The sequence below is a fragment of the Lagopus muta genome, chromosome 5 (genome assembly GCF_023343835.1).
Source record: "Lagopus muta isolate bLagMut1 chromosome 5, bLagMut1 primary, whole genome shotgun sequence".
Classification (NCBI taxonomy): Eukaryota; Metazoa; Chordata; class Aves; order Galliformes; family Phasianidae; genus Lagopus; species Lagopus muta.
The window spans coordinates 40414601-40441873 of NC_064437.1; the positions used below are offsets into that span (position 1 = coordinate 40414601).

At 36.9% G+C, this 27273-nt stretch overlaps 1 protein-coding gene across 6 annotated transcripts in view; it reads right to left on the minus strand.

Moving 5' to 3' along the window:
- The window catches only part of CTNNA3 (catenin alpha 3), a 416441-nt gene that overhangs the window by 82090 nt on the left and 307078 nt on the right, over nucleotides 1-27273 (minus strand). For all 6 annotated transcript variants that reach the window (XM_048946506.1, XM_048946507.1, XM_048946508.1 and 3 more), the window contains one exon: nucleotides 25299-25499. In XM_048946506.1, the coding sequence (XP_048802463.1) occupies nucleotides 25299-25499 (201 nt within the window). The remainder of the gene's footprint in view (nucleotides 1-25298; nucleotides 25500-27273) is intronic.

Consider the following 27273-nt stretch of genomic DNA (forward strand, 5'->3'; position numbering starts at 1 on the left):
GTGGTGTCAGATATGGAAGCATAGATGAAGCAAAGGTGTGGAAATGAATTCCTTTATGCAGGAAAAAAAAAGGCACCCACTGACACTCACCACTTGCTGAACATTTAGAGATCGAACAGTGGATATGAGCACAGCAATGCAGTGGGTGGTGCAGTGGCAACAGTAACAGCTCTCACCTGCACTGGTGCAGATTTTAACAAGCATGGCCAGCAGGCTCTTGTTCATGGCTGGCAAAAATGCATACCTAAAGGTGGTGACTATATTGAAAATAATGTTTTGTAGCTGAGAATTTTCTGTATTGAATAGTATCATTGTGCTCTTTGAACCTTTTGTAGTTTTCATGGAAATAAATAGGAGGTATTTCTTTCAGAGCAACATAAGAGCGCATTATATATTTTATTTAGGTTTTGCTACAATTTTTCTTTATTCTCAACAACAATTATGGGAAAATACTTGTAATCCTGCTTTTCCTAAGGCGGAAGACTTAGAAAGAAAGTGTTTCAAGAAATACTACTACAGTTCATCAGCAACTCTAAATGTCCCCAAATTAACTTACAGACTTCTCGACACCTGCACACTTCTTGAAATTTCACTTTTTTATTTTGCTAATTCCTCTCTTGTTTAAATAAACAAGTATCTTGGCCTTTTCTTGCAGTACTTCCCTCCTAGACCTCTCTGAACCTTACCATCTCCAATAAAAAATAACTAATGAACTAATTATATTTTAATAGAAGTCATGACCAAACACTTGATTCAGAAGCTAACACATCAGTATGCCATGATCACAAAAGGTAACCTGGAAAAGTAAATATTATTAATCAATTAATTCCCATTAGCAGCACTGTGCCTGCTATTTTTAGCAACAAAATCAGGAGAACTGGTTTTACAGAGAAAGGCTTTTATGAGTAGAAGAACCAGAAAAGAAAAGTCCACAGTATCCCCCCTCAGTGAGTAATAAGGGCAGACTGGCAACAGATAAGGAGAATGCTGAGGTACAACAGTACTCCCAGGTCTTTTTCAGCAGGGCTGCTATTAATCCTTTCATCCCCTTGTTTGTAATCGTTAATTGGTAATGGAGGTCACACCAGTGGATAAGGGAAGAGTCATTAATGTCTTCTATATGGACTTCAGTAAAGCCTTTGACAGAGACATGGGTCTGTGGAGCCCATCCAGAGGAAGGCCACCAAAATGATCCAAGGGATGGAAAAATGCCTCCTCTATGATGACAGGCTGAGAGCTGGGGCTGTTCAGCCTGGAGGAGAGAATGCTCTGCAGAGACCTGAGAGGAGCCTTTCAGTATCTAAAGGAGGGCTATAAGAAGGAAGGGGACAGACTCCTTAGCAAAGTCTGTTACGATAGGACAAGAGGAGATGGCTTCAAACTGAAAACAAGGAAATTCAGATTGGATATAAGGAAGAAGTACCCTGTAAGGTGGTGAAGCACTGAACACGTTATCCAGAGATGTGCTGGTTTTCCCATCCCTGGCAACATTCAAGACCAGGCTGGACCAGGCTCTGAGTAACCTGATCTAGCAATAAGTGTTCCTGTTCATTGCGGGGGTTGGACCAGATGATCTTTAATGGTCCCTTCCAACTCAAAAGATTCTATGATCCTATGAAAAAATGAGCCATTGTACTAGCACCTTTTAACATACTTGTATTAAATGATTAAGATCACTTCATCAGCAACCAAGATGGCTCAATATTGAAAAAGTAACAGTCTCTATAGTTAGAAACATCAACATATATGCAGAGTTCTTCTAAAAAATGCCTTAACAAAGTCAATCTGTAACACACGACATGAAATTTTCATAGCCCATATAAAAAAATCCACTGATCCTTGACACTAATCCTATTTTTAAAATATACTTACAATATTATAGTTTCTATTAATAAGAGCATATCTAATGATAAAAAATACTTTTGCTTTTTATAAAAAAACAGTTACTACAGATCCAATTACTTAGCATCCTCCTAACATTTAATCACATTCTTGGCTCATTGGTTCCTTTCATGAAAGCACTTTTTTCATTGTGAGGAAAACTCAGGGCAATAGAAGGGAGAATAGAAGGCAATAGAAGGGCAGTAGAAGGCAGAATCTTTAAAAAACTGTTTCTTCTCTTTATAAAATATTCCAAAAAGCTGAGTTCACTATTCCACTAACCTCTTACGAAACATCTCCTGAACTTTAAGAACCTTATCTAAAATCTACTTACACCACTGGGGGGGGTCTTGCTTTGATTTCAGTAGATCTGAAAACACAGCAAGATGGATTTGGGTTTTTTATTAGACCACATGTAACATATTAACTGACTTGTTTTCTTAAACACAGGAATGACATGGCCCACCAAGTATATATGAAATTCCACTTATTTTCTAACGGTAAAAAGTTATTATTTCAATTTCAAAAAAAAAAAAAAAATACTGTTGATTCTTCTGATTTTTGTAGGTAAAAACTGTAAGGAGATACTGATTAAGAGAAACAAACAAACAAACAAAAAACTGATCCCTTTAAAACACACATTTCCAAACTGCTAGTTTTTGATGCTTTCTTTTAATGTTTTAATAACTAGTACTAAAAAATAAAATAAGTTTTTTTACTTATATACTTGAAATTTTTAATTGTGCTCCAATATAGCCCAGGATTATATAGCCCAAAGATTGGACACTGATGTTTTAATAGATAGTAAATGATTAATTTTCGGTAGTCTCCTGATGTCCCTATTCAAAGTAAGGTTATACAAAGAAAGGAATTACAGCATACATTTCAATCATGACCATATTAAGTGCTACAAGTCAAGCAGCAAAGGCATAAGCATACCTTTCATATCTTAGGTTAATGTTCAAAAAAAGGAACATCATTAAAGTAAAAAAAATAAACAGAAACAAAATGAAAAAGTAAATCAGCAAAGCAACAATTACCTTTCTAACAAAGAAAAAAAATTGTACAGTAGCATAATTTATAAATTTTCTCTTTCTGCCTTTCACATTTACTCAATGCCTGTCAACGTAGCCTGAGCTTGAGTTTGATCAGGTTCATCTAGGTTTGATTAAAACTGAGAAAGTCACAAAGGAAAGGAACTTCAACTTGACCCTCATAAGGATACTTCTCAACATGATAATCAGGTATCCAGAAACCCTATGCTAATCTGAACGAGCCTCCAGGCTGGTTCATTTTTACTAGTGAGAATGAAATGTACTGCCAGCATTGAAAATTTTTGTTCTAAAGATGCCCTTCATCTTCAGCAAGAAGAGAAGGTAAGTACTACCATGGCAGAATAATCACAGAGTTGTGGCAAGTGGTGTGTGTCTTGAATTTTTTATTATCCCCCATAATCTGATCATCTACCATGAAAGTCACTTTGTTGCGTATAGACAATTTGCTCTCAGATTTTAGTGGTTCCCCAATTGCAGGAATTCACCTAAATTCAAAGACATAATGGACATCAGAAGTGTAAGTGAAGTGTGGCCAGAACGGTTAGAAATAGCTACCACTTCAATGTAGGACAATACAGCTATACAGAATGAATTTTAAAATCTAGCTACTTAACCATATAGTCTTTATTCAGTACTTCTTTATTTCATCTCACTCTTTGAGACCAAGTAATATTTCTCACAGCTTGTGATTTAAAAATAAGCATCTACAATTTCTTCTAGAGCGGTACCTAAGAATTTCAGTTTGTAAGAACAGACCTGTATAGTCTGGTAACTCAATTTGAATGCTATGTATTATAACGACACTTAATGTCATTTTAATCTACAGTGATATGAGGAGGACTATTAAAATAAATAAATTATCAAATAAAATCCATCTGAGCTAATGCAGATGCGCTGGCCAATGCACATCATTTGAAATACATGGGCTTATTCTGACATAAGGTTGAGTTATAATACCCAAGCTACACTATTTGGAATAGAATAAACTTTAATGAATGGTGAAGACACCTTCTTTACATGTGTTCAAAAATACATTAAAGTAATAATGGAATTACTCTATACAAAGATGATTCTGCACTCACTGCAAAGGGTTGAACTGAGTGACATTGTCTTTTGAAACTCCAGTCATCTATGGTTTTATTACAAATCAACATAATACAATGCTAATATGGATTAGATTAAGCTTTTTCTAAATTTTATTCTATTATTGTACAGACAGTTTCAAGGCTACTAATATTTCTGTGATATAATGCCAAATTGGTGACATTCAACATTTTATTGTTAACACTGTGCCAAAAGACTTGCAGAGATATGTATACACATATATAAAGAGAGCATGGAAGTTTTATGAACGTGCTTTTCATACATCTCTTTTGCTTTTTCAAATAGTGTTCACATTTCAAGTTTTTAACAAGCTTGTAGTTTACACATTGGAAAAGGTATTAATAACTTTTTCTGAACTTGTGAAGACATTACATATTTAATCTATGCTCACCTACCACTCTCAATCCCAAGCCAATATATTGGATAAAAGATCTCTGAATCACAACCCATTGTCATACCGTCTCCCCCAGCCCAATTATTTAGAGCATGAAGAATAGAGAACAATGACTATAGTGTTCACACTACAGTTTTTGCATGTTAAAAGTGTACTGAATCAAGAATTACTCAAAACAGAGGTCTGCTGCACAGAAGAAGCTGCATAATAAAGCATGGTATAATTAGTACTTGCTTCTATTTTAACCCAGAGACAAGCACACTAGAATTACATCTTTAAAATAGAGCTCCCAAAAATGAAATGAAGTAGGTAAACAGCATATGAGATCACTCCCTTTGGTGTTCTGTGTAGAAAGGGTGAAAAAGCATAAAAGTATCACAGCGAAAATGAGAAGATAGGGAAGCCACCAGTTCCTATTCCATGTTCCCTGCCAAAGACTTCTTGATCACCTTAGTGACCAACACCATTAAGAACTGCTGTCACCACTGCTGAATTTAAGGCAGCATTCTCATGGTTTTACATGCTTACAGCTACTAAGGGCTAGATTTTTTAGGAACAGAATTTTTAAATATAAAAGTGAAATAATCAAAAATAAGTGAGAAACAATCACTGGCAATGTGAATTACTAATGAATGTCTACTCACAAAATCACAGTTTGAAGTAGGAAAATGTTGTAATTTATCCCTCTTTTAAACACACATAACAGTGATGCTTTTTCCTATCTGGAAAACATAAGTACAAAGACAATTAAATGGCTTAGACATATAAGCAGTCATTACTACTCTGTAACTGAGCAAACTTGAACCACACACTATGCTTCATAGAATTAAGGCGCAAGAGTCAGTAAAAGAAGAGAACACAGCTGTCTAAAGCTTCTAAAATGCTATCAGAACTTCAACAAAACTTTTCCAAGTCCAAAATTGACTTTCTAAGATAATATGACAAGAAATTATTGTGTAATTCATCAACAGACAAGGAAAGAGCCACTGATATCATCTACCATGACCTTAGTAAGACTTTTGGCAAAATTTCTCACAACACCCTTCTCTCTAAATTGAAAAGATAAGGATTTGATGGGTTGACTGCTCAATGGCTTGCAGGATAAAGTCCAGAGAGTGGTTGTCAATGGCTCAATGTCTGGATGGAGACCGGTTATGAATGGTATCAGTGCTGGGACCAATACTCTTTAATATCTTCACCAGTGACACTGACATTGAGATGCACCCTCAGCAAGTTTATTGATGATACCAGACTGTGGGGTGCGGTCAGCACACCAGAGAGATGGGACGCCATTCAGAGGGACCTGGACTGGCTTGAGCAGTGGACCCAGGTGAACCTCATGAGGTGCAGTAAATCCACATACAATACCTTGCACCTGGGTCGAGGCAAACCTCGCTACCAATACAAACTGGAGAATTGAAGGACTGAGAGCAACCCTGCTGAAGAAGACCTGGGAGTACTGGTGGATGGAAAGCAGGACATGAGCCAGCAGCGTGCCCTTGCAGCCCAGAAAGCCAACCATACCCTAGGCTGTATCAAAAGAAGCATGACCAGCGGGGCGAGGGAGGTGGATCCTGCCCATCTGCTATGCACTGGTGAGTCCTCACCAGCACCGTGCCCAGATGTGGAGTCCTCAGTACAAGAGAGACATAGAGCAGTTGGAGCACAGCTAGAAGAGGGCCACAAAAATGGTGCATGGAATGGAACACCTCTTCTATGAGAAGAGGCAGAAAGAGCTGGGGCTGTTCAGCTGGAGAAGAGAAGGCTGCCCATCCCTGGAGACTTTCGAAATGAGGCTGTTTGATTATCTTAATCCCATTCACTTCTCTACAGTTGAATTTCTCTCCTGACTTATTTCCTATGAATACATGTGCATATGGAAATTAGGAAAAGTGAAAAAATATCACACCAAAATATCATGCTTATATGGACAGTCCAATTTGAAGAGATCATAAAATGAGACAATGACAAACCTTAATACTTGTTAAAAAATAAAATATATTTTAAAAGTTTGAGGTTAGGGGGGCTAGGCAGGAAATATCAATAGGAATACCAAAGTTCCTGAGGAAATAATAGAGGTAGGCTACGCTGGATGAGTATGGATAACTCCTTGTGCCTTTCAAATCTGTTAGCCTGTGCACCTTCCCCTATTCAACTTCTCTTTACCGTTCTTGTACAGCCTGGCAGTTGCACGAAGCGCTGCAACTCACATTTAAGGCAATGCCTGCAATTAAACCCCACAGTTCTAGCTTTAGCTAGTGACTTCAGGGGCTCCTCATGCCCCCACTGCACAGATGTCCAAACAAAACACAGGCAGAGGCTTCATACTGAAGAGGAAATGTATTAGTAGTTGATCAAAGCATCTAGAAGAGCAGAAAAATACTCTGTGATGATATCGATAACCTATCTTTCCAAAAGCTCTCTACCTACTTCATTTTGCTTGTCACGCTTATGGACAGGCCGATCATGAGATCTCAGATGAAGACGACATTTACCCCCAGGACATACTAGTGACAAACTTCAGAATTTAATTAGTTTTCCATTCCTTAGGAGACAGTCCAGTTCTTGTGCACCTGATCAGCTCCTTATCACTGCAAGGCATCCAGATGCTACCCATTCCTCCAAAACTCAGTTCACAGTACACAACAGCATGACCTGCTTTAATCTAACTGAAGTTGCAGGGCTTAATTTTCAGGTGTCTGCCCTAAACAGAATGTCCTGTTGTACACAGAAGCCAAAACTAGTGAATAAGTCTGTAAGTCTTACTAAGTCTGCAAATATACATATGTATACATATATATACACAAACACGTACATATGAACCCTATATCTGTATACATAATTCCTAAGTTTATTTCATGGGACACATAGAGGTTTCTGTTTAACTTTAATTCAATCCAATTTGAACTACCATGAAATCTCTATGCGCACATCCTTGCCTTGAAGCTGGTAGTCATGAAGCAGCACGACAAAAGATCAGTGAGCTGAAACACATGAAAACAATTTTTTTTGTCACACTAGTTTTGAGCTGGTTCAGTGCTCCAGCTCAACATGCTACCAGGCAGGAAAGGCAAAAAGCTAGCACTGGTACAACCAAGGCAGTCGGAAAAGGCACATTAACGTATCAGGCATAACTGCTATAACAAAAGCTCCACTAAGCACTGTTTGAAATGATCGTGAACTAAAGCCTCTATTTCTATGACTACAATTGTTACCACTGTTTTCCAATGAAGTTTTTCCCCACTTTGTTACATTCAAGGTCCAGGCTCTGCCAGCAGGGACCCTACTAACGTGAGGCAAATTTGAAAGGCTGAACAAATATTGCCAAACTGGGACTGTTCAAATGTACAAAGTAGGACAAATCACTAAGAGAAAAGAAGAAGTGCTATGGGGGAGTCCCTTTATTATATTTTAGAAATGTTATCTTAACAGAAAACAGTTTTTCCTTAACTTAGGAGGGGAAAAGAAATCTTGATCTTTTAAATCTCCATGGAACTTTCAGTAAATAAGCATTATACTACATATTGCTTAAGCCACAGACTGACATTAACTAAGAAAACAACCAACTCTGAAACTGCCACACTTCTAGGCATATCATAACATGCTGTTTATTATTATAGGTTTAATATAATAATCTCTATTGACTTCGAAATCATTAGAAAACACTTAAAGGGGAGCATATGAAGGTATATGAATTAAGGTAAGTAGAATTATTTTTGTCTTTCAAAGGGTGACATTTTAAGAGGTCACTTGGAAGATATGTAAAAATTTAGAAGCATTCAAAAAGAATTACCTTTTTGACCTAAAACAGAACTTGTATTTAAGCAAACAGAGCTGAAGAAACGTATTAAGATCTCTGCCATGCATCAGCTCAAAAACAAAAGCTGATCTGGTTAGGAGTACTGGAAAAAAGACAGAATTCACTTCACAAAGTGAATTCACCACTACACTAGGACACATGATTCTGAGAAACAGACAACCTGGAATATGTAATATATTCCCAAGTTTTGCTTGAAGTTTTACACATTAATATTACTATGAATAGAGAGTAGATTTGCTCACATACTTGCTTACAAATCCTGAGATTATAAAGACTTATATATGCTGAGACTGACAGTCAGCTCATTCCACATTTACTGCCATCCCCAGGAAACAATGTCTGGCATTACCCTGGCCTACAGTGCCCTGAGCAGGCACCTCTTTAGAGCATCTTCTCTTCAGAAGATCCCCCACAGTACTCAGGCCCTGCCCAGTAAAAAAAGGAATTCCACAAAACATAACAGCCTGTTCCTGGGTCATGGTGGATTTGTCCTGAATTACATCTATTGCAACATTCCAGTCACATTCCCTGTGACCGCTGTATAAAATCCATGATTTTAAACAAAGAAAAAAGCTGTGCAGAATTATTATTTCACCTTTTATCTGATATTTTACAATTTTTGAGTCTTCAAAGACTAGCACCATTTATTTTCTTGAGTACAACAGTAATGCTTCCCATACAACTTTACCTTTCTATTAAGCTGCATAAACACTGTATGCACACATCCACACTCCCATAAACATGGAAGACAAGAGAAATAAAAAGAGCTTTGAGAGGTAGTACAATCTCTCTTACTGATTACAGCTAGCAAAAAAGAAATCTATTCTAAAGCAGTAGAAAGAGAATTAGCAGGCTACAGTAAGGAAAATAATCTGTAGGGATGCAAAGAACTCTGACTAATCTGTTTCCAGCACTCGTTCCCATTATCAGTACGACAGGAGACTGCTCTTACTGGTTTTTCTCTACTTTTGTCATAGTAAAGCAGACTCTGACTTTTAATACCTAGGATCTAATTTCTTTTCCAATTAAAAGCTATTATAGTGGGTCAGATGTTGAAAGTTACTGTTTTTATTTCAACAGTAAGAAAGGTTAATTGAATTTAAGCACGCAGAAGTATTGGGGAAGTCTAGCTTGAACAATAAAGTCAATGAACGAATACTGAATATGTCACTAAATCTCTTTAAGTATCTCTCAGGTCAGCTTAACTTAAAATCACAGGAAAGCAACATTATTTTTAAATACAAAGTTGTATTCTCTTCCTTAATCTTTCCCAAACAGAGAGTTTTGTTATATGAATTATTTGGAAAAATATTAACAAAAATACATTTATAAAAATAATATGAACTGACAATTGCTTTTATAATCACAGTTTTGGAAAATACAGTGATTAATCAGGGAAAAACAATTAAAATGGGTCTTCAGGTAATAGTAAATCTCAAGAATGTGTATGAGGCAACGTACACATTCACCAGCATGAATGGATACCTGGAAATTCATCCTGGAAAAGAGATTCTGTAAAGAAGTTACTGTTGAGAAGATTATTTACGAATGACAGATATATGAATTTTACGAAGACCCAAGAGAAACACACAATGGATTTCACCTTGCATGGTTGGGAGGAAAAAAAAATACGGGTTATGGGGTATGGAAATACGCATGCAGAGATTAGCACTGAAGTTACATGGGTAATGTTTGGATAGCTCTAACTCTACGATGTCTGAATTCCTTAGCTTGTGAAATGTGGATGTCTTGAATCCGCAATACTTTGCAAATGATACTGTAAGGGTAACAGCAAATTTAAGAAACTAGAGAAGAAATAACCGAACACAGGGCAAAGGGTAAAGGCTTCCCATAGCTTAAAAGCTGAAAGTGGTGGGAAAGAAATCCAAAGTGAAAGGCAGTTGCTCTGAGCAGCAGGTAGTTAAGCATGCAGTGTCTCAAAAGATCAGCAGGGGCAAAGACTGCTATTCACAGGTACTTTCACGTTCACATACCTTGAAGAGTTATCTAAGTATGATACGGTGTTGGCATCCTTCATTCCCTTATTGCTCCTTATACAGATCATTGGACAACAACACATCTCTGCTAGCACATACAGTAAGATTCATGCAGTTTTAAATTATGACTGTTGCTAACAGACACATTTATAAAGAGAGAAAGCCAGTACTAGTGTTCCTCCAACCAATTAAATACTTTTCAAACTCTAACAGCCTCCAAACAGGTAAATGCAAAGATGGGAAAGGGAGCAGGCCCTTACATTAGGCTCAAAAAGAAAAGTATGGGATGTGCTGCCTTCTGCATACTGCCTTTGCTCAACTTTCCCCAAAAGGTCTCAAGATGCTGAGCTGCTGTAGGCGCATGCAGAAAAAAAACCATGCAGAATGGGATTTAGTATTTGATATCTCACTCGGATATAAGGTAACACAGTGATTATACATCTTTTGAAATAGTTCCCTACCATTCCACAAAATAGTGATAGTGAATGAAATGGTTCAGAAAAGGCTCTTAATGACAGAAATAAAAACAAAGACCTGAAGAGGACCAAAAAGCAGAGAACCATCTAATTTTTTGTACATGGGGCCAGACTTTTCACTCTATAGTGAGCAGTGTTAATGGAATGGAAGTTCTGGTAACAAAAAGGAATCATCTTCTTCAGAACAGAACAGCTTTTGTCACTTACACCACAGTGGCAAAGAAATTCCTGATCTACTTTCGTCTTGTTATAAATCTGCAGACATAATTTAAGCTGAATTGCATCATTTTGGAAAAACAAACAAACCATATCCGATGTTCACATCAGTCTTCTCTAGACTTTTACTGAAATCTGTTAAACTTCTTGAACAAAAATCCTGACACTTTTATTAGAACCCTGCATCTCAAGGTGGCCTTTGTTAATTACTGCATTCAAGGAGCACATCACTTTCAGCAGCTGCAAGGTTGATCATACCAACCAACCTAAATGCTGACTGGTAACAGCTTTGCCTAATTTTCTCCATCTCACTGTATTTTCTCTGAGATGTAACTACTGACACTTTTCAAGCTCTACTTTACAGCAGGGAACTGGGCACTTCTGCTCACAAAAATCTCTAAACTGCAAGTGTAAGAAAGAAAAATAGGAAGAAATCATGTAATCCTGCCTCACTACCACAAGGACCCTCTGTGTCTAAAGTAAGATGTTACTTAAGCCTGTAGTAGATAAAAGACTGGCATGTATGCCTTCGGTAAAACAATAAACCAAATATGCAGTGTTTTGACTAGTGGTTCATACCATTATCTTTCACATCTTATTTCAGTTTGATTTACAACATAGAACTGCCAATCCAATCCTGCTGTTCTGTAGTTTTCTACAAGCAAACTGGGGTGGGGGAGACGGCAGAAGTTTTTTTTTTTAAGGGCAACAAGTCCAGGACACAAATTTGCAAAGGAACCCTTACTCTGTACTTTAGCATTAGCCCTGTTTGTTCCTGTTTGTTTGATCCTCAACATTTTTCATTAGCCAGTCACTTTTCTTTGCAGGTTCTAAAACCTGCAAGATTGCTATTTATATATATATATTTAAGGGAGGAAAAAGAAACACACTGTTGATTTTCTAAAGTGTACAAAACCATACTATATGCAATTCATAAAGATAAAATACAAAAATACTAAAAGCCAAGCCTTCTACCCAAAAATCTGATTTTTATTTCTACCTTTATTTCATACAACTCATATCATTTTGAGACACTGCAATGGCAAAAAGTGTAAAACACTGGTTTAATAAATAACATTTTAAGAGTAGAGACTGTATTTTACCAGACTTCTCAATAATAAATTTGTCTACACAGAAGCTTTAAAAAGTAAATGCATATCCTCTAGAGTACCAAACATAACAGGCCTTGAGCCAAGATATATACCTTCAACAGTAGACTACATGCACCAGTTATTGGAAAAAAAAAAAAACAGAATCATAGAAATCTCAGAATTATAGGATCATCAAGATTGGAAAAGACCTCCAAGATCATCCAGTCCAACTGTCCAGCTATTGCCAATACATCCCCACTAAACCACGTCCCTCAGTACAACATCTAAATGTTTCTTGAAAGCCTTAGGGACAGCGATTCCACCACCTCCCTGGGCAGCTCATTTTAATGCCTACCCAATCTTTCAGAGAATAAATTTTACCAAACATCCAACCTGAATCTCCCCCTGGCACAACTTGAGGCCAGACCAACTTGTGAGCAGCTGGCTGACCAACAACCTTTCTGCTCAACTCTGCTAGGAGGATAAAACTTAAAAAGACACATGTGAAGGTGCACGTGAACCCAAATGGAATCAATGACCTTTCTGTTTGACTTCCTTGGAAATCAGAAGACAAGACTGCCACATTTGTTTGCCTTGGGCACTAAGAAATACCAACCTGTAAAATCATCAATCTTTTACATATGAATTAATACTTCTCAACGGTGATTGAGATGATTTTGTATCTATAAGATACTTAAAGAATAAAGGAGGGAAAAAGTTACTGTTTTAGTGGGCCATAACACATAGCTATTTGTATTGGAATTAAATGAAACAATCCTTCCATAAATGTTAGGGACAGACAGCTGTTTTCTGAGTGTTGATAAAGGGTTTTGTGTGAGATTAGATTTTTTAAAAAATTAATGAAGCATGAAATGTATGCATTACATTATAAACCATGTAAAAATGCAAGGAAAAATATATATTATCCCTCCAATATTTTACACAAGTTTTTAAGTAGTAAAACAGCAGTGTTAATCAACTGTATTAATCCAGTGAAAATACAGTGGTTCCATAATTCATATAGTTTCTTTTCCTCATTGTAAGATGCCTTATTTTGCAATAAATTCAGCCTCCAACAAAATTTAATCACACTTGGACACTTTGTACAAGGAGTTCTTATGCACTGTGATGATACTGTGAAGTCAGAATATAAGGCTGTCGTTTTAGAAACCGAGCACATGCAGCTGAGCCATTTTCCCAACATTCTAATCCTGCTGACAAGAACTTGGTCAACAAAATACTAACAGCAGACAACAATCTAAACATTTTGAAATGTTGCCATTTATTTTGGTACTGAACTAGAAATAGTCTTTTTAGATAGATAGAAATAGTCTTTTCTAAAAAGAAATCTGGTTCCCTTGTGTGTATATTATCATCTTACAAAAACTGAAAATAATTGAATGAGCCAAAAGGGATACTCTTACACAAAATTCCCAACTTTCTTTGGCATAAAAAAAAACATTAGAAAATACAGTGACAAACATAAGAAATGAACTGTATATTTTCCGCAGAACCCGATTCTTTGTTTTTCAGATATATGTTAGTAAGCAACAGAAACACAGAAAAAAACTGCCTTTGCCAAAACACACTCAGGGAAAAAAGGTCATTATTTTTTAGTACAATGCCTATTATAACAGAGTATCTGCAATAATTTCATCAAGAATAATTACACTTCATGGCAGACTGATGACATTTAAAAGGCAAACACAAGTAAAAAACAACTCATTAAACACTAAAACCTGAAGCTCTTAATTACAGTAAAATACCAATGAACATGCCTTATGGTCAACTACAAGACTTTTTTTTTTTTTTCCTCCAAATACTGCCAGACAAATATTGTGTCTAAACCTGGAATCAAGAGCAAGTCTCAAAATGATTCAGAAAAATCTGTTTCATGACAAACTGTGTGTCTAATTCCTGTCTTCAACACCTTACTGTACTTTGCACTGGTACTCTGCCTATTTTTTTTTTTTTTTTGGTCTACATTAATAATGAATGCTTAAGAAACAGAACCAAGACAAGGCTTTAGAGACATAATCCAGCAGAGCTGCAGCAATCACTCCACTCATTTTAGTGTGTTTGAAATTAGGTCTTAAATGCTGAATCTGTAGCACCAGCAGCTACACAAAAACTTTCTTTGTTAAAACATGCTATTACTAGAATTGTTTTACACAAAAATTGTTGAAGGTATGTTGTTGTATGTAGCAAGCATGCTCAGTATGTTGCAGTATGTAACCACTTGAAAGTCAGAATCCTATTAGTTGCAGAAATTGAAATTTCACCGCGTAGCCTGTTTGTGCTCAAGATTTAAAAAACAAAACAAACAAAAAACCTCAGGTAGTTCTGCCTGGATTGTTACCACGTGTATTAAACACCAAACCAATCGAAGAACATGACAGATCTGCCTCCTGCTCAAAGCAAGGTTAAAACTGAACTCAGTGCCAGTCGTGCAGGACTTTGTCCAATATGCTTTGACTAAAACCTCTCTGAGCAACATTTCAAAAAGATTTCACACACATTCGGATAGAACCAGCCTGTCCCTTTGTGTTAAACTGATTTAGTTGTATTTACTGCAAGCACTGGGAATATTTTACACTCTGTTTGTATATCTCATTGTATGAGGACTGCTGAATCACTGCCTGAACCTGATTGATCACCTGAGGTGAGCAATGAATCAGCCACGGGAGCACAGGTGAAGGCAATCTGCCTGTGCTGCTGGAAAGGGGGGAGCCTGGCTGCACCTCTCCTAGACCCATTTAAGAGCTGACTGCCAGTGGGAAAGGCTCTCTTCTGGAGATGCACTCCACCGGAGTTTACCACGCGAGCCCAGGATAGGGTGAGCGTCTTTCTTTTCTGCTTTAGTATTACTACATAAGCCAAGCTCTCGGATCCACTGCATCATCTGTATATTCATTGATTGTACACTCATACAGATAAAACCAAATGGGAAAATTATTTTGAGAATTTTCAAGTGGGATTTTAAGATATCTAGAAGCCCAAAAGATCAGGAATAGACAACAGAATAAGCAGATGATCTGATACACTAAAGGCACAAAACACACAGAACAGATGTTAATAATGAAATAGAGCATTTTCAACAGTCACTGAAATGACTCAACACTCACTGGAGTGACTCAGCTGTCATTGCTCTCTTAGTTCTACATGAAAATGTAGAGGAGAGTAGAGTACATGAAAAAAGAGAAAGAATATGAAAGCTCTCATGTACCAGTTCTGTATAGAAAATCAGTAGCCTGGGCTACCATACACAATAAAGAATGACAAAATGGTCAAATATTGAACTAAGAATTCTACTTGTACTTGTTCAACATGCCCAATATCTCAATTCTTAATTGAGAGGCAGAAAAGAATTAGAAGCAAGAAACTAAATAAGACACCTGCACTCGGGATAATCATGGTAACTGCACCTTGTTGTACATGTGTTGCCCCAGAATAGAAACCTTGCCTTGATCAATCAGCTACTAATGACATTAAGAAAAAAACTCTTCAGTACTTACCCAAAACTTCTTAATCAACTACTATCTAATTAAATAACGAACATTCACAGGTAGCAATACTAATGCTATAATTGGCAAGAAGAAATTAGGAAAGGAAGCTCTGTACAAAAAAAAGCTAGAGGAACAATGAAAACGATTACTTGTAATATGTACTGGCTGTTATGTGCATACAGTCACAGTGAAATTGCAAAGGACTGCTGACAGATAAGGAAGCAAATGTCAGACTTCCTGCTACTTTCAGTTCTACCCACAAAGTTCAGGAAGGATGAGAAACTTTCAAAAAGCTTTTTTTTATCCTTTACTTGTGGTTTACATGTGCTGACTACAAGAATATTTCTTCCTAACATACAATGCAGGTAGAGCAACTTTTACTCGAAGATTCAGGAGAGCATACTTTAAAGTTCAAGCATGTCAGTTAGCACATCCACTCATGAACAGTGGTTAGAAATATACTACATTGAGTAAAACTAACACTCCTCTTGACTCTATCAGGACATAAATTCTCAAAGTGTTATTAGTGTACAAGTACATACTTAACCTTATTTGTCTCATGAAATAATGCATAAACAGGTGAAAAAATGAGTAAATATAAGATGATTATATGCTATTTACAAGAAATATGGTACACTGCTGAAAATCCTACGACCAGCTCGCAAAAGAAAAAATAAAATAAAATAAAAAATCAACATAGTTTTCAAGCACTGGAGAGCAAATACTCTACAACAGAGTACCAATAGGCTTTAAAGGTTTATCTGTGTATCCATAAATGAATCCAATTAAATTATACAAATTGATTGCATCCATTTGCAATGTTTCTATGTTTCAGCTCCCTTCTGCTACGTCCTGTAAGATACCCATATTAGCGTTTTGGAGACTTGCAGATTGAAAACGAAGTATTTGCATGTAACCCTTCTAACTTCAAACAAACAAACAAACAAACAATCTTCTAAAATAACGACACTGCGAACTTTTAACAGTAAAACATTAACTAAGAGAAGGAATGCTTTTCTGGGAATCAGAGATTGCTACCACACAGTGTATAAATGCACCCTTTAAAAACATTTCATTACCCAGAAAAGGAGACCCTTAAACAACTGTACTTAAGTTATCTCCCTAAAATAATAATTAAAAAAAAAGTACATAAATAAGAACAAATTCTTTGCATCAATATTTAGAAGAAGGAAAGTCTCCTGTGCTATAAAGCTGATTCTGGGCCACACAATATTGAAGGCAGGTTGGCTCTTATCCATGCAGCATCAGCCATACTCAGACTCATCCAGTTATCATCGCTCTCATTGAATTTAACAACTGAGTGGTCATGAAAAACAACTGACAGACGCCTGTTATCTGAGTGGCAGAGACTAAATGAGAATAGAGCTTCCAGTGGTGCACTCAGCACACGGCGTATGAGTTACGGACAGTTGTGTATTTCTGCATAACCTACATACAAACCCACAAGAAATGATGGATGTATTATTTGACTATCTGCTATATAAAGTTTCATGTTAAGAGCATTTCTGAAACAATTCACTAGACCATCCATCTGCAGTTGTTCAACAGTGCTGGGTAAAACTGAGAAGACCCACTCTCACCAACTGCAAGCCAAAACTAAACTCATGATAGATCAAACTTTGTATACTATAGGCAGTGGTGGAATTTGGATAGAGTAAATAATCTGTTCCCTACAAAGAAACCCTGTTTATCAAGAATAACAGAAAGGCTCAGGTTGGAAGGGACCTTAAAGGAAATCCAATTCCAGTCCCTTTTTGATGAGCAGGGTTGCCAGCCACTAGATCAGGCTTGTCCAGGGCTCTATACAATCTGGTCTTCAATGCCTCCAGGGATGGGGCATCCACAACATCTCTGGGCAGCCTGTGCCAGTGTCTCACCAGTGTCTGAGTAAAAACATTCCTCTTAATATCTAACCTACACCTCCCCTCTTTTACTTTAAAACCATTCTCAATTATCTCTATCTGCTCATGTAAAAAGTTTGTCTGACTGCTGTTTAAAAGCTCCTGTTAAGATATGGGATGCCCCCACTTCTCAAGGCTGAGCATACCCAGCTGCCTTAGCCTGTCTTCATAGGAGATATGTTCCAGCCCCCTGATCATCTGTGGCCTCCTCTGAACCCGCTACAACTGCTCAACATCTTTAAAGACCTTTTTTTTTTTTTAGACATGTTTATAGACATTTTATAGTTATAACAACACAAGTAGAATTATATAATTTTAAATTTCAGCAAAAATCAGTATTTTCTATATTAACAGGGTCATAATCCATACAGATTGATTTAAACATATATAAATTGCTGTGAATTATGCAACAAGAAGTCATAGAATCATAGAATCACAAGGTTGGAAACGACCTATAAGATCATCTAGTCCAACCGTCTTCTCATTACCATTGCTACCACAAACTAAACCGTATCTTGTAGCTCCTCATCCAGGTGCCTCTTGAACACCGCCAGAGATGGTGACTCCACCACCTCCCTGTGCAACCATTCCAGTGCCTGACCACTCTCTGAAAGAAAAAGCTTTTCCTCTTGTCCAACCTAAACCTCCTCTGGTACAACTTGCGGCCATTTCCCCGGGTCCTGTTTGTTGCCTGGGAGAAGAGGCCAAATCCCTCTTCACCACAACCTCCCTTCAAGAAGTTGTAGAGTGCAATGAGGTCTCCCCTGAACCTCCTGTTCTCCAGACTGAACAATCCCAGCTCCCTGAGCCGCTCCTCATAAGGTTTGTGCTCCAGACCCCTCACCAGTTTCATTGCCCTTCTCTGGACACTCTCCAGGGCCTCAATGTCTTTCCTGTAGTGAGGGGCCCAAAACTGCACACAATAATCAAGGTGCAGCCTCACCAGTGCTGAGTAGAAGGGGCTGATCACCTCCCTGCTCCTGCTGGCCACACTATTTCTAATGCAGACCAGGATGCCATTGGCCCTCTTGGCCACCTGGGCACTCTGTCAGCTCATGTTCAGCTGAGCATCAACCAACATCCCAGGTCCCTTTCCTCTTCACAGTCATCGAGCCGCTCGTTCCCAAGCCTATAGTGCTGCATGGGGTTGTTGTGACCAAAGTGCAGGACCCGACACTTGGCCTTGTTGAACCTCATCCCATTCACCTCAGCCCAGCGATCCAGCTTACCTAGATCTCTCTGAAGGGCCTCCCTACCATCAGGCAGACAACACCGCCTCCCAGATCGGTGTCATCTGCAAACTTACTGAGGGTACAAGTTCTGCTACATCATTCCCAAATCAAACACTCTACAGTCACTACAGAAAAAAAAACAGTAAGAGCTGAAAGTATGTTTGGGAATCTGGGTGGGACACTGAATATCTTATTTGGAGTAGGCTTCTGAATGCCTAATGATGGCAAAATTCTAAATGAGCATATTTTTAAATCACTCAAGAACACGCAATAACTATCACGGTTTGTACATTAAGACTATGATGAAAAGCAGTATGAGTACAGTAGAGGGAAAACACTGCCACAGAGACTCTGGAAAATATATTTACAGTAACAACACAAAAGGCTACAGAAACGCAAGAGAAAGGCAGACTACACAACTGCAAATGAAATGTCCTCAGCATTAAAAAACAAAAGAACGTAACATTCTCTGTATTAAAGTCGTGGCTGAAGTGACAGAATTACCTTTGATACGGACAGATAAAAATTGTCCTAGTTAAAGCTCAGCAGACACTCTAAGTTAAAATACCTAGTAGAAAATTCAGCAGTAGTTCCCTGATCTTGTTATCAGCTTAAGCCCATTACAAATAGACTCTACCAAGAGCTATTACAAAAGTGATTCCTAAGATCTAAAAGAGAAAATACACTGAAAGGCATAGGTAAAGTCTATTTACACATTGGAAAATGACAACCCATTTCTTCAAGTAGCCTCAAGCAAAGAGAAGCAGTGAAGAATTTATCATATTGCACGGACTGAACATACAAAGGCAATTCCATGGGGAGGAATGTGGGAACCACAAAAATTGTACCCTGGAACACAGTTGGATGCAAATTCATTATACTAATTGTAGGAGGCAAAAGCACTTAATATACATTAACAACTTCACTTCCCCTACAGGGGAAGCCTCACTACAGATTTTGGGGGGTTTTGTTCTTTTTGTTTTGAATCAATTTTCTTCTCAATCATTGCCAAACACTTAGCAGTCTGAGCTTTGCAAGCCAGGGTAAAAACCTTTGAATGCTAAACAGAGTCGAATAACAAAGCACAATATTATCTTCAAACCTCATTCTGAGTGTAATGAATAAGCAGTGAAAAACGTGTTGTATGTTTGTTGTTTTTTTTTCTATATATAATACTTCTTTATCTTTTTAAATTATAGCTCAAATGCAATTTAAGTTATACAAAATGAGAGAGGTTCATCCAACTAATTGTAGCCACCTCAAAGTCATCCAGTCATATTGTTACCTTTTACAATACAAGAGATATGGACCTTCAGAAGAGCTGACTCATCACATGTAATCTGCTGATGTGTTTTTAAGCAACTCAGTGAAATCTCTGGAGATACTTCTCTCCCCGTTTTGGCTTAGGAGGCAAAAAAGCATAAAATAATGTATGGGCAAGACAAAACCCATCACAAAGCCTCCATATGCTTCCTCCTTGGCTGGTGTCTTTCAGTTAAGGAAGAGTAACATTTTTTAACTGGATAAAATACAGAATCCCTCTACTGCAAATGATGCTGACAGCAGACAAAGGAAACTGCCAGTTACATAAGGTAAGCTGTTGCTCCAAGCCCAGAAACCATATTTGAAAAAAAATGAAGTGAACCATCTAGAAAACACAACGTTACTAGCTGGCACACATAAGCATGCAAGGCATGGACACAGATGCAAGGAAGATCTAGTCAATAACACTTTTCTTGCTAAGATAAATGATCTTTTCCTGGAGAAAAACAATGCAGTAGATTAAATCCACCAAGCAGAACCATTTAATATAGTGCCACACAAGAAAATCCTGTTTTGGGTGGAGTACATTAGTGTAAGTACAGAGGCTGTACAACTGGTCACTCGCAAAGCGAGATGAGACACAGCAAAGCAGCCAAAATATCTACCTTGGGGTCAAGATGTAAAATATAAATACATTCTTTACTGACACTGGCAAACACTACCAATAGAGCAGGGAAACTGGGTCAGGAAGAACTGAATGAATTTTGGGACAAAACTATAGAAAAATGTTTCAAAGAAGGTAACATGACTTCTAAAGGATTTTAAACACAAATTAAAAGTGTCCAAACCAGGACCCAAAGGTAAACATTTTTGGTCCTCTGTGGCCAAATATTTTCTAATCCTGGTGGAGCTGTTCACACCAAGAAAAGAAAAAAACTGTATAAATGCTAGGAATTTGAGACGGTCTTTCAATAGAAGTAACAGTCTTGTGCAGAAGACAATGGGGCCAAAAATTTCCTTTCCTTAGTACCCAAGTGTTATCTCAAATAATTGTGAATAAGTAATACTCAACTGAAAGCTCCTCAAGCCTCATAAAGTATGTCACGGAACTGTAAGACACGAGGTCTTCCCTGATTAAGAAATGTCTAAAAACTTGTACACTTGTACTTAACCAGATGATGAACCACATAAAAAACATCTGTAGTGAAAACAGCTAATGGTGGTATTTATGTTAAAAAACAGCATTTTATAGCTGAGAATTTTCTCTATCAAACTGTTACTTTGCTCTTTGTACCTGTTGTAGTTTCACCAGAAATAAATAAGAGGCCTTGCTTTTGGTATGACATACATATTTTCTGAGGCAGGAAGAAATCTTCAAATCCACGTATAGCTTCACATTTGGCATCTATTATTGTTCTGTCTCACATATTAAACTGTCTTGATTCATGTTCAGTCACACTTCAGATGGAGCAGCTCAGTATTTTGTGTCTCAGCACACAAAACGGTGTTTTTGAGTGGTAAAACAAATGATGGATGTTTCAGAACAATGCCTACAGCTGACCTACTGTGTGAGAATGGTTACATTTGTTTTTTATTTCAAAAGTAGTTTCATAAGTATTCCTAAACTTAAAGTTAAGCTCTATACATAAGTGAATTACACAAGGTATTTCATAGTTCTGTCTAAAATAAGCTGTGGAAAATGGGCAGCCCTCAGCACTGCTGGCATAAAAACAAGTGGACTCAAAGCTCCAGTGATTCAGAGTATGATACTTCCACTAGTTCCTTAAGATTGTTAAAGTATTTCTCTTTACTCTTTTCCCTTTATTCACATGAATCTTAGATCTAAATAACCAGAATACTTCATAAATGTATGAACACAGACATATATGTGTAGAAAGAATATGCACATACATCATTATACTTTGCAGTGAAAGAAAGCTGTAGGCATTACTTTCAAAAAAAAAATATGGGCCTTTTTACTATATCATCGGATAGATGTCATAAGATAAATTATTTATTATTAATTACTATCTGGAAGGTAGTAAAAGAAATACACTAAATATTTTAAACTATTATTCTCACGCTAAGATGGAAATAACCTATGTTTTTATAATCACTCTTTCTTAAAAGTTTCATTTTGCTTTCAAGCAGTAGTACACAAATCCTACGAAAATTCAAGGATCTGCGTATTTCACTCTAATCACTGCCAGCAATTAGGAATGATGGAGAGGTACCAATATTAACACGTCCAACACTAAACATGTCAGAATCCAGCTTGCATCTCTACCACCTTTGCATTTGCAAAATTAAGATACACAATGCTTGTTTAAACTGCTGCCTGCATTGAGTATGTATACATACAGCTGAATACTCTTTTCTCCAGTAGTCAGTGAAAGTTTTATATAAACACTGGAGCATGCATTTCCAGGACACAATACTCAATGCTGACTTCCAATCTCTGGAGTAAGGGCTGATGAAATGTTCTGTAGTTTCTTTCCAACCCACACTCTCCTGTCCTTCCCACTGAAACCTGGGAATAAAATGAGACAGTCTATCTCGTCTCAATGTAGAACTAGGGTGTAGTCGGAATGCTTGCTCAAACGAGGAGCTCAGACTACTCAGTCCTGCACCCTAAATTTATCTTTAGCCATGCGAACTTACAGCATCACACAAGGACTCTGTACAGACAGGGAAAGTACAAATTAAGCTACTGAATTGTCTTCCTTCATTCTTCTTCCCCATTACTTTTTAAGTTGATCCAACAGACAATGGTTCCCTTCAAAATGTGACACTGATATATATCTGAAAAAAGTCCATCCAGCGAATTGAGTTAAGCAATCATGTTCTAAAACAACTGCTTATGATCACATAAATTATAAAGTCATAATGCATGTAAAGCGTGCAAAGACAACTTTTATTTTGATATTACCAAACTTATAGTACTGGACTCTACAACTTAACTGGTGTTCTACAGAGCTTTGTTGTGTGATTGATTGGCTTTTCTTCTTGTTGCATGACTGAGAAGGCACAGAGCAGATGAGAGGCATAAACTAAACTTAAAAAAGCAGGCACTCCATTATACAGTGTTTTAAGATCTATTTGGCTGTTAAAAACAACTGGTATCTGAACAGGATTATATCCCTTGAACTGGGAACCTAGACATCAACTTTTAACACTCATTGTACAGCTATTACAATACAATGTGGGGAACAGACAACTTTGCCATCTCAAAATATATGCAAAGCGTTCCAAGAGATGAGACAGGTTCAGACAGATTCTTGTACTTTCACGTGCATTTTTGTTCCTTTCCAATTGATAAGTAGTACACTATTATTCTGTAATTATATTTTCACTAATTGTATAATCCCATAATTTTTCTTCAGTAGCGTATTACCTTTTCATTATCCATAAAGGATGCACTACACTGCAATGGGTTACTCATATAAGCTAACTAAAGAGATAATGGCACAAAAAAGACGAAGTTCTCTCCTGGTGAAATCTCACCTTGCTTCTAGCAAGGTCCTGAAAGACCTGTCAATGACACAGGTAAACTTGAGGGCTGCAATTCAGTTGCATTTTCCATATATTTTAAAAAAGTACAAAAATAAAGCCAAATCAAAATCCTCACATTATTTGATGCTTATCATGGCAGATTATGTAAGTAAGGATAAGAATGAAAAGTACATATTCTTTTTTACAACTCTCACTGAATAATCTAATATTAGATTTGTAGCTTTGAAGACACTTCTTAAAGTGGCACCATGCTTGACATCCCTTGACACAGCCAGACATTCCAACCCCAACCAGTTCTGTCTTGTCTCTTCTAAGCATGTGAGTTTAGGCATATTACATAGTACTGTCACAGCAAAGTAACAGAATAGAAACCGGTATCAATTGCTAACGTGTTTAAACATTACCAGTTCCAAAAGAAGTGCTTAGCTCTTACATGGGAATCAAAACCATGCTTTCATGTAATTGCAGCTTCCCCTATTATGTGTTACAGTACTTTCAAGAGTTATGAAAGAAGAATGTCATGCCCAGTTCCAGATTCTCTTAGGAAATGGTTGAAGGAGGAGATGAAACCAGACAATTCTGTTTCAAAATATTTTCACTATTCTGTTGCTTTTGTATCTTATTTGGTACGTCAGTTCACCCGTTTCACATAAAGGTGCTTCTGTCCCAGAGCTATTTGAACTCATCATGAAAGATGTTGAGGCAAAATAATTATCAATCAAACATAACACATTAGAAACCCATTTAGATTGACAGAAGATTTAAACATCTGAGTTCATGAAGCTGGATCCCACATTCTAGAGATGCACACACTTGCAAGAAAACTTCTTAATGGAATTTTAATGGCAATAACTGCCTCACTGTTAAGACTTTCAACTAAAGAAAACTGGGACCTGAATAGATACATTTTTTTTTTTATTGAGTATATACACTACGGAAGGCCAAAAATTTAGTGTTCAAATACACAAACAGTATTAATACCAATCCCATTCACACCCACACAGCCTCATGGCTTTGAAATGCCCTTTGAAGGCCAAGTAGAAAAACCATTAATTAGAAATGGCTGACAGTTCCTCTTATTTTCTCCTTGAGAGAAATTACATTTCAGACTGGCTAGATGGTCTTTCACAAGAAGTAGCATATATACAGACACAACTGATATATATTCCATCTCAACTGATCTTTTTCCAGCCTCTGTATCATACTCAGACTTACAATGTTTACATGAACACCAGAAATTATTTACAGACTGAGATATTTACAACCCTGCCCCCAACATGAAGATATTCCAATGTAGAATATTCTCTTTTAAATATAAAAAAGCAAGTGGACGCTGCTAAACATTTCCCAAAATTCCATATTTTGCATAGCAAATGTGAAAATATCTGATGATGTTTAATTCAATAATCTTTAAAGTGGTAGGCTTACACAAATACAAAAATTCTCCTTCCCTGTAAGCTTGCCTTTTATCTACCTAAAGCAGAAGCCGTGAGGCCAATAAAACACAGCAGAAAGCTGCTGCCTCATCACTTGAAAGTTTCCAGATATTGCTAATTGTGTTGATGTAAAATCTCTAGTGCAGATCTTCTGAATATTGAAATCCTTATATAAAAAAAAGTAATTTCTTTTTTAAAACATATTTTCAAACTGTATGGTATCATCTTAACTGGACATGATTCTGAAAGGAGATAACACACCACACAATGAAACGTAAATGCATAATTAATGCTTAGATTAGAAAATCACAGAGTTTCTTTTAAATGCAGTGTACAAAAGAATGCTTATACTACTTAAGAAATTGGAAACATATTTTAGAAATGAGACTTACCACTCTTGGTTAAATACTGAACATTCTTCATCACTCTTTCAGTGTAAGCCCCTGGCTCATAATTGTCCATCTCACCCGAAACAATATGGGCTACTCTTGAAGCACGCCCCCGGATCGCACCTGCTGCACGATCTAAGTCATCAGCATTTTGCTCTCTCAATGCAATGATACACTTGTTTACGTCCTCAAGAATATGGCTTTCTGCAAATGAAACAACATCCATTTTTAGATTGCATGTCTTTTACGCCATCGGACACATTCTAGACATGGAACTGTGTTTTATTTTTCTTCCAGTGGAAACACATTGGCCAACACAGGCTTGGATAACAAACTTAAAACATGACACCTAAACTGAACTCTCTGAAATCCTTAAACATAATGATTGATGGAAATTGGAGGTACTCTCATACTGTCCTATGGACAACAATAAAATACTCAGTTACGAAATGTTAAAATACATCAAGCCCACAAAGTCTTACATAAATCATGAATATTTGTAGTATGACTTAAAATTTAAAAGGGATTATCACTGTTACTTATTATTGACTCTCTCAAAACTATGGTGATAAAAGGTTCTATAAAAGATTAATCACTGACAAAAAATAATAACCCCAACAAGTAATTTCTTTAAACCTGCATGTTAGGATCTTTATGATAAATCTTATGTTAATAGAGAAATATGTTTGGCTAGTATTAAAATCGTATGTTGGATTAGTGCAATATGCTACGTTATTATAAAATGCATGCTGGTTATTTGCTGTAACAGGTTGTAGTACATTTTTATACCAATACTTCTTGTGACTTACTGTGTTACTATGAATATTTTATATAATATTAGTGTACAAATATGCTTCTTAATTAATCAGTTATCAACAGATAGCATCAGCAGCCTGCCTGTACATCTACATTATTTCATTAAGTTCTCTCGCCTGACAATATCCTCTCTTCAACCAACTCTGTCATTCCCATATTAAGCTTTCATCCCTACAAAACTCTCTTACTAGAATTTCCCTCATTAGAATTCATTACCACTTCACAAACATAAACCACATTTAAAAAAATGAAGAAATGTCTTTTTCTTCATCTTTTGTACGCTGTGGCAACTGGTTTATTGCCAACTCGATCTAAATGATTTGACACAGCATAGCTATAAGCTATTAATTTTTACCTTAATAATCAAATTATATACACATTACAGTGCTTCTCCTGTGTAAATACCTATACATTCTAAATACTACACTCCTAGTATACTAGTATAAAGCTAAACATGATTTTTAAGGACAGGGAGATGTTAACCAATGTAAAATATATGTATGACATAGAACTTAAGAAAGTCACGAAATCCCTGCTTTTAGATGCCAGTTCCTGTATGAGACACTAGAGGATTTAAAGATGATGTTCTTAGTCAAAAGCTTACACAAAAAAATAAGCATCCTCAAATTACCCCATAAAAGGGATTAAAGATGCAATAAAACATCACTATTTTTTTCATAAGACTGTAAGAAAACAACATATATCAGAGCAATTACTATCTTCTGAGTATAATAAATATTTAATGTTTACAGAGCCTCATCAACATTTGATTACGTAATACAAACTTGCAAATGGGAGCTGAAGAAGTATCAGTTACGTAGTTAAACAAAGAGGTATCCAGCAGTGCCTTTGCAATGGATAGGGGTTGAAGCAAGCTGATTCCATCTTCCTTAGAAATCAAACATTTCCATCTGGCAATCACCTCCTACAGAGACATTTCAGAACTGCAAAGCTGTTTTCACTGTGTTCTTTTTGACTTCTTTTTTTTCAGTGGATTTAGTTGCCATATGCTGAGATAAAATCAAATCAAGCTTTTTGACACACTTTGAAAACTCTGGAATGCTCAGAAGGGACACTTATCTTGAACTTGTCTTTGCTATTTGACTCAGGTCTATGGGACATTACGACCTGACAGGAGGGAATTTGATGTCAATATACATCA